General features: G+C 55.8%; 1 protein-coding gene across 1 annotated transcript; it reads right to left on the bottom strand.

The window, feature by feature from the left end:
• Positions 1-1539: 1539 nt before the first annotated feature.
• KLF10 (KLF transcription factor 10) lies at positions 1540-7274 on the bottom strand. Its single transcript, XM_074885945.1, has 4 exons — positions 7182-7274; positions 4907-5140; positions 3914-4802; positions 1540-3025 (listed from the first exon to the last, which is right to left on the bottom strand). The coding sequence occupies exons 1-4, from the start codon at positions 7272-7274 to the stop codon at positions 2766-2768; spliced, it is 1476 nt and encodes a 491-aa protein (XP_074742046.1). The 3' UTR covers positions 1540-2765.
• Positions 7275-9202: the final 1928 nt, after the last annotated feature.

Genomic DNA, 9202 nt, shown 5'->3' on the forward strand with positions numbered 1-9202 from the left:
CAACTACATTTTTCAGGTTAGACTTGGATTAAACCTCCAAACAGTGGGTTAATTTCCAGTTGGCTTCCATGGTTAAGCTTTAAAAAATGGCATGTGAGGTAAATTCACAATTACAGCTCTGCCTTTGGCTGGAACCACTCAGAAGTGCACTTCTTACTGTTAAATTCTGTATTTAGAGTGAGAAACTGTGTTTTATTTAGCTCACGGCAGTGCCAGAAACAGACTTTCCTCTGCAGCCTCCCCAGTGGTGCCGCCAGCGGGTGCTCTCAGGGCATGTCCCACACACGCCTCTGGAGCTGGATGCCACACAAAAAGCGTCAGTGGCTGCTTTTTTTTTCAGAAAACAAGCAGTGGAGATGGCCACAGCACGGAAACTCCTTTTATTTCATGCCAGCATGAGAGCACTCTCCTGGGAAGTCAGATTTAAGTTCAGCTCCCTGCTGAGCTAGAGTGGGGTTCAAAGCCCACCGTACACGCTGCCGAGGAGAGCCGTGGCTGGCTTGGTGTGGGCAGGATAACGACGGGGGGGTGGCACTTTCCTTGTGCCCTCCTTACGTGGGGCCACGGCACAAAACTGGATTCAGTGTGCCAGGCACAGCTGGCAAGGGGACCTGGCTTCCTAGCCCAGTGGCTAGTTGCAGACGTGGAAGGGCGTCAGACCCAGAGCTGTTACGGTATTTTATCTTATGCCCATGAAACGTAAAATACCCGGAAGCAAAATGGCAGAGTGCGACTCGCACTGCTGGGGAAGCGCCTCCTGTGCACTGGCTGCGATGGCATATTCCCCCTGGAACAAGAAGAAAGGGCCATGACTCAGGTTTTCCCTACGCAGGGCACTGCGCAAACAGGATAAGGTAAGGAGTGCCCCTGCCCCAGGCACCCGCCGTGAGTCAACAGCCTCGCAGTTGTGCAACCCAGGGATCCCTGCAGGCAGGGGAGCCAGAGCAGGAGGCAGAACGGCCGGCACCGGTCATACTAAGTGGCCACCCCCGCAGGCAGGCAGGCAGGCAGGCAGGGGCAGGAGAAGGCAGAGCAACCGTGCTGCCCCCTGCCCCCCCGCTGCCCTCGGAGGTGAAACCCCACCGCCCTGCCCTCTCCCCGTCCCAGCAGACAGCTCCAGCGGGCCGGAGAAGTGACAGCAAGTGCGGGCCTCGCCAGCGGGGCACAGGGGCTGGGGTCCGGCCTGGGGGGGACAGGGCGGCTCCATCGCCAACAAAAGGGAAATATTTGTCACCAGTGTTATAATGGTCCACATAAGCACGTTTAGTTTTGGGTGCCTGAAGAAAAGGAGGGGCGGGGGGGGGGGTAAGAATGAATAGTGGGGAGAAAAAACAACAAGCCACAGCAAAACAGAGACTAAGAACAGACCCGAAATTCCACCCCTCTGGGCTTTATAGAGCTTAAAAAAATATCAAAAGTTAAGAGAGAGTGTTTCATTGGTCAAGACACATAATGATGGACATTATATTTTGTTTTGAGGTTACTTTCCTTGCAAAGGGATAAATTCTTCTATGAATTAAAAACCAAGAGAGGTCTATATTAAAGAAAATTGGTTTTATTGTAAACAAAGTATAAAGTACAACATAAGAAATGTGCAAATCTTTAAAGTAGTCACAAAAAGCATATCTAATACACTATTTTCAAACTGTTCACTTTCTGATATGTGTCCTCAACATAATATGGTAAAATAAAAATAGTGAAAATTGATGCATTATTTGTCACAAAAGCTACAGTTTAAATTCTAGGCTGGTGTCTTTACTGCCTCATTTTACTTTTTAAATCACGACTTTCTAATTTAATACAATACATAATATATCCATTTAATTTTTAGTATAAACTGTCTTTCAAAGAATAACATGACCAAGAAGCCCAAGATTCTTGGTTTTCTTCCTTAAATCAACCGGAGCAGTTTACAGTTACAATATTTCTCTTCAAAGTGCACTGTATCCATTTATGAAAAACACAGCGGTACACCATCGTGAGAAGGTATAAAGGAAACCATAAGCAACACAAAAGCAGAAGCATCGTGCGATGCCCAGGTATAACCAACTGTAATAATCACAAAGCTTGCCAAAGAAGCTGGGAAAATATTACAATGCTAATGAGGATTCAGAACGAGCCTGCCCTCCAGCTGCCCCCGCCAGCCCATCCCCAGCCCCTCCGGACAGCAGAACAAAGCTGGGTCTGTTAAATGCACCGTGCGGGAGGACAGGTCTAAAATCTCCAGGAGCCTGGCACCAAATCATCGCTTACGACGGGGCCGGAGAATGGATAGGAGGAAAAGATTCCTACCAAGAAAAGGTGGCAGAAGTAGGAAAACCAATTTTGATTATCTTGCGCAGGTGCGTTCTGGGCTTTCAAGCCTGCGCCCGTACATTGCTGTCTTCCTAGTCTGTGCTGCACCACTGGAAGTCAAAACCAGAGTTGGTCTCAAGCGTCAGCAGCAAACCTTCAGTAATACGTACATGTGACTGGACTAGAGTACGCAGGAATAATTTGCAAAATTCAAAACCGTGTGCTGCTCTGCTCTAGAACCTCCCCTTTCTCTCTCTCCTTACCAGTGCAAAAGACACCCGCTATTCCAGTCAGCCACCGGTTCTCCCAGCAACGCTTTCTGCGACCGAGCACAGACTGCCTTTGCCTCTCTGCTGCACTGCCATCAGCAGCCGGCGCGGCAGAACCGCAGACCGGGAGCAAAAGCCTTTTTTTCAGTTGGCGTATCCCAGCGACAACAGTTAATTCCACCGTCTTCAGAGTAAGTCTTTTCACTGCGCGGTCGCAGCTGCTGGCGGCACGGCAGTATCGTTTAACTTGCTCACTTCCATTTGCCAGTTTGGTAACTTCTTAGCCGATAAGTGGCGACGCGCATGCTTCGTTAAGTGGTCGCTCCTCATGAACCGCCGCTCGCACATCGGGCAGGCAAACTTCTTCTCCCCGGTATGCGTTCTGCGATGGCGAGACAGTTCGTCAGAGCGTGCAAACCTTCTCTCGCAGCCTTTCCAACTGCAGCTAAATGGCTTTTCTCCTAAAAGAAAAAAAATGACAAAATCCCTGTGAGTACTAACTGAGCAACAAACACTGCTGCCTTGACTGGCAGGATCTGACTTTTTTAAAGAAAAGTTGAGTCAAAACCTATATTAATATTAATTACTTTTATAGATATGAAATCTGAAAAAATGTTTATACATCAATATTTAAACATGCAGACACACAGTCATGAAGGCTAAGTAGTACAAAGGGTTAACAATTTTCTGGAACCAAATAATTTGAGAAGCTCTTTCTGTCTCAAGAAGCCGATTTTAACTCTCAGCTCCACATGAACTGCAGATTATGACAATTTAGCATGCCTGAAACTACCCTCTGAAACGCAACCAGTAATAACATTTTATGTAACAGAGCTCTGGTAGCGCGCTGTGAGCCTACGTGAAAATACACATGACTCTTCCTGCTACTGCGATTAAGAGCTGAGGCATGGAGAAGTTACTCCAAAATAAGCGAGGTAAGAATAGTTTGGAGTGGATCCTTGTATTCTTTCATAAGAGAATCTCTTTAAGGTTTACCCACTCCTACAAAGGCATTCTTGTGGAGAAGCCTAATAAGGCGTCTTTAACTCTGGAAAAGCATACTCTACATTGGGCAAGGCCTTGCTTCCACCCTCCTAAGAAGCGTTACCGAACGCCTTCTGACATGAGGCCAGTCCAGCACAAACAGACTGCTGAGTCAACTTCCCCTCCAGGAGATTTCCTGTCAGAGATTAGGCAGCATTATAACACACACTGGCAAAAAAAGTATTTCATTGCTGCCCCACAATTTGTTCCATGAAGCAATCCGGTAATCGCTAGAACCTTAACAAGTTGTGTATATAGCCGCAATTTTCTACATTAATTTTTAACATCCAGCAACAGTGACCAACCTGTGTGTGTTCTGACGTGAGCCTTCAAATGGGAGCTCTTGAAGTATGTTTTCCCACATCCTGGGTAGCTGCAAATGTGACTTCTTATTCTTGAAGAATCAATGGGGGGAGTGGGTTTTGCTGCAGAAGGTACAAAGCCGGGAGCAGGGGCAATGGGGGAGAGTCTCGTGCCATTAGGACTAATAATGGGAGCCTTTGTGCTCTGCACAACTGGCTGGGGCACAACAAACATAACAGCCCCTTTGGGAACTTGGGTGCCCATGAAGACCATAGGCTGACAGAGAGCCGGCTGCTGGCTCGGCGTGGTGTTGGGCACTACAGCCGTCACAACGTTGTTGTTTGCGGGCAGCGGGACCATCTGGCAAATCACTGGCACGGGGGGGGCTCCACTGCCTTGCGCAGGGCACGGTGGTGCCACCACCGCTGACTGCTGCGCCGACCCAGGGAACGGCTGATGCCTGCCGACTGAGGGCTTTGTCACCAGCACCAGATCGGAGGCCACTTCTGCGGTTTTTCCTTCCGCCACCGGCAGTTCACCGCTCTCTTCACTGGCTCTGCTCGGCGCCACAGCGGAACACGAGGAATGTTCTGCTTCGGCATTTTGTTTACTGTTTGCTTCCCTCGAAAGACTGTCCTGGTATTTCAGCACACTGGCTGTTCTCACCGGGCAGGTTTTGCGATTACAAAGCTGGGCATCAGCCGTGTGGCGGATAACACTGGTAGCTTGAGCTTTCAGAGGCCCGGCTGCTGGAGGCCTCTCCGCCTCTCTCCGAGGGGCAGCCAGAGGAGGCTTGACAGCCTCTGCTAGCGACTTGCCCAGCGCCGGTGGCCCCAGGTGGACCGCCTGCGACATCTCGAAGTCAGAAGGGCTGTAGGGGGGGGTCAGGCACTGTACAGGGGAGAGAGACACAGTAAGGGGGGGCACATTAACCAACACATTGCCACACTAATGGCTGAAAACAAGCATGCGCACGTACAAATTAAAAAACTTACAAATGCCGGTATCACATTAAAGTCCGCTGCTCCGGGAAGCAAAGTCTCGTCACTCTCTTCTGACATATCAGATGCTGGAGTTATAGGTCTCATTTCCGCATGTTTTTTGAAGTCTGATTTCCAGTTGCAACTCATAGAAATAAGGGCTTCTACAGCCTCATAATCGCTTTTTTCAGGAGTATTGTTCCAGAAATACCTAGTATCTCTCTCAGTCATCGTCTCCATTTCTTCCTCCTGTTTTGGTTAGAGGAAAAAATGGAATTTTAAACCTGATGCTGAGTTTGAATATTTTGCAGTTACTTATAAGAAGGCAACCTGTGCAAGGTAAATACACTCGGTCATGTGGGGGGTATACCTGTATTTTCCTGCCCTCTTTCTTATTTATATAAAAATTTTATGAAGTTGTTTGTAGGAAAATCTGACCATCTGGTGAAGATTATGCATTTTCTTGAGACAAAAGAACTCCCCACAAATCTTAAGCAACAGTTGAAGTCATTCCACATTGCAAGTGTTGTGTCTGAACGTTTAACAAAAATCTTCACCCCAAAAAAAGACAACAAAACTTCCTCCCCCATCCCACCCTCCTTCCATTTTCGCTTTAAACAGCCCTCAGTATTGTGCTTATTTTGACACATGAGAAAGGACCGTATTGGAACTGATGCACATTTTCTTCAAAAGGTATTGGCTACCAAAAATGTTCCAGAAAATACTCAAAAGGTCTCACGCATTGGTCCACGCAAGGAAAGTCACCAACTTGGAGAACTGAACTATATATATTCCCTCTCTGACCGATCACCACACGGAACCAACCCACGCAGGAAGCCCCCGAAGCAGTGTGTTCCACCCTTATCCCTGACACAGCTTTTGGTTTCTGAAGGATGGTGTCCGGCGCTGCTGGCGAGTTCCACCTCCACCCCGCCCCCCCGCCCCGCTGAGATGGCCCGGGTGGAAAAGCCGCGTTTCTGGAAGCCGCGTCCCCAGGCAGCTACAGTCACGGGTAAGCTGCACCTTTCTGAGGAGACCCGGCCGGCGCCGGGCGGAAGGGGCAGAGACCGGCGCCGGCCGCCAGCAGCGGCCGCCACCAGCTGCCCCCACCAGCAGCCCCCACGGTGGCGGGCTGAGGGGGCGGGGCCCGCGCTCCGCGCCCCGCCCCCGGCCGTTGGGCGCGCGCCACTTTCACCTCAGCGCACCCCGCCGGCGCTCCCCCGCCGCCCGCCCCCGCCCGCCCCTATTGGCTCCCCGCGCCGCGCCGCGCCGGCGCCCATTGGCCGGCGCCGATCGAGGCGCGGCCCGGGGCGGGGGCATGCGAACAAAGCGTGATCGGCGGCGGCGCGCGGGTACAGCCGCGCGCCGACCTTTCACCTAGTTCCCCGCGCGCGGCCGCCCCCGCCTTCAGCCTGGCGGCGGCCGGCAGGAAGGGAGCCCGCCACCGCCGGCAGGGCAGGGCCGGGCCGGGCCGGGCCGACCCGCCCCGCCCCGCCCCCCGGGGCCGCGCGGGGCGGGGGAAAGCCCGGCCGGGGGAACCACACCGCCTCGCCTCACAGCGGGCGGAGGTCGGCGCCGCCACGCCCGGCGCCTCCCGCCGCGGGGGAAGGGAAGGGGAGTGGAGCGGAGCGGAACGAAGCGGCGTCGCCGCGGGGAGCGGGCCCACGGCTCGGCTCCGCAGGCGGGGGCGGGGGGCGCTGCGGCTGGCTCTTCCCCGCAGCGCCAGCCCGCTTCCCGGCCTCCGCACCGCCCACCCGCTCCTGGCGGCGGAGCCTCGCGAGGTCCCGCCGCGCCGGGATCCCCCCGGCTCCCTCCTCGCCGCCGCCGCCGCCTGGCACGTGCAGCCGCGGAGCCTGCCGCTCCCCCGCGCCGAGCGCGCCCGGGCACGCACGCACACAGGCTGCACGTCGCCGGCCTGGCGGGGCCAACAGGCTCCCGGTAGCTCCTCTCCCTCCCGCGGCTTCCCTCGCCCGCCTGCCCAGTGGGGGCTCTCCCCGCGGGGGCTGCCCCACTCGTCCCTCTCGCCCCGCAGGCCACGCAGCAGCGCCGGTCCCCCCGCCGCGGCTCGCTCCCTCCAGCCGCCGCCTCGGTCCGATCTCCCGCCCGTGCCCCCTCCTCTCCCCCGGCCCGCCGGCCGTCCCCGCGCGTCCCCCCGGGATCCCCCTGTCGCGCCATCCCCAGGGACTCCCCCCCCCCACCTCAGGACACCCCGTGCCCCACACGCCCCCGGGGGTGCCGTGGTCGCCTCCTCCCCCGTCACAGGGCCCGCCGGGCGGAGCCGACCACTCACCAGTGGCGGGGAGCCGAGGCTGACCGGAGCCCGCGCCGCCGCCGCTCTCCGCCCGCTGCCTTTATTTTCCTCTTTTTGTTCGCCGCTCCCCATTCAGGTGGCGGCTCCCCCGGCCCGCGCGCGGGGGGGGGGGCGGGGCTCCCGGCCGCCCGCCGCCAATCGCCGGCAAAGGTGTGTGAGGCGGCGGCCAATGGGCGCCCGGCGCCCGCGCGTGATCGGCGGCTGCCCCGCGGCGTGGCCAGTGTGTCAGCGCCGGCGTGCGCGCGGCCCGCGGTAAGTCCCCGCCGCCGGCTGAGTCAGGGCCGCCCCCTCCCCCTTCTCCCCCCGCCTCCGGGTGGGAGCGGCGGGGGCGGCCGGCGCTTCCTCGCGCATGAGGTCACGCGGCAGCGGGGGGAGCAGCCTGCCCGGCGCGGCCCCCGCCCATCCGCCCGCTCCCGCCGCGCTGGGGTGAAGCGGGGCCACGGAGGGGGGGAGGAGGAGGGCGGCGCGGCCGCTCCGGCCTCCTCGGGCCTTTCTCCCCCCGCCCCGAGGAACCACCATGGGTGGGTACCCGCGAGGGTTGTCCTGGCGGCACCCTCGGGCCCACGCCGGTGGAGGCCCACGCAGCCGCGTCTGCGCGGTGTGTGTGTGTGGGGGTCGGCGCCACGCGTCGGGATCTCCCCAGGTTTGCAGGCCGCAGCCCCCCGGGAAGGGCCCCGCCCTGCCCCCGGGAGCCCCGAGGGAGACCCCAGCCCCGCGGGGCCCGCAGGCACGGCGGTCCGCAGGCCGGAGAGCGTCGCGGCTCGGCGATGCCTGGCTGCGAAGCGGCCAGTCTGAGCAAGCTGCGCTGGCCGCAGCCCCGGTGGCCCCCTCGCCCAGCTCCCGGCAGCGGCCGGCCCGCTAGCGCGGTAACGGCTGCCAATTAGCGGGTCACAGCTAATTGCGTTACATTGCAGTCTGCGGCGCTCCAGAAGGGCGAGAGTTGTTTGGTATGTTCCACTCGATGCAGAGTTTAAGGCGGATTCTTTCTCCTGTCAGAAAGTTCTGATAAAAGCAGAAAAGGTGGCTGCGTGTGTCAGCACCCGAGAAGCGGGATCCCGAGCCAGGCTGCAGCTGCTGGAGGGCTGCTGGTGCCGGCATGCCGTTCTGCTCTAGAAATACTGCTGATACTTTGCTACGGTTCAGTTCTATTCTCCTATTTATTCAGCTTCACTTCAGAGATCTCCCCTCCTCCTTTTAGGCAGCCCAGCCTTGTTTGCTCAGAGCATTTTTTTACTTTTTTTTTTTTCTTCTTCTAATATACATCTTCCTGTCTTTCCCCTTTTCAATGGTGTCATGGTCCAGTATCCTTTCATTATGCTTAATTCTTCTTCCCCTTGTCAGTCGATCCCAATTGACAGCAGGTTATGTCCTCCTGTAACTCGCCTGGAAACCTCTCAGAGTGTTTAATTATGTCTGAAAAAAAATGCTGCAGGAATAGCAAACGAGCAGTTTCTTCAGCCTGAAGGAAGAATAAGGATATAACAAATGCAAAACATGAGCACAGAATGAAATATAATTTAAAACAATTCTTAATTATTTCAAAGACTTGTCTACTGATAGAAGAGTGGTAATTTTATTATCGGGAAGACACTTTTTTTTGGTATCGCTTTAATTCCAGTGTTTCCACTGATACACTGTACAGCTGGAATTCCTGTTGTCCGGCTTCACACCAGTACCCCGTACATGTCTGGAGGGATGCGCTCTCCTGCTGTGCCCCCTTGCACCAGACTGCCAGGGGTGGGATCCCTCTTGCCTCACTCCTGCACCTTCCGTGACTGTCACGTCTGAGAAAACGTGCTGCTTGACAGAAGGAAATCTGCGTCTCCCATCTTCTGTTTCTGCTACATAACCTGAGCATCTGCCTGCCTTTTGGCCAGATTTCATGAGATCCCTGCCGCGCCTGCAGGGAAACTGATGGGCTTGACTACCTTATCTAGAGGGAATTCCCAAAAGAGAATTCAATTCAGGATGATCCAAATCCTTTTCACTAGCAGTAGCAA

Source organism: Strix uralensis, chromosome 1, assembly GCF_047716275.1.
Source record: "Strix uralensis isolate ZFMK-TIS-50842 chromosome 1, bStrUra1, whole genome shotgun sequence".
NCBI classification, from domain to species: Eukaryota; Metazoa; Chordata; class Aves; order Strigiformes; family Strigidae; genus Strix; species Strix uralensis.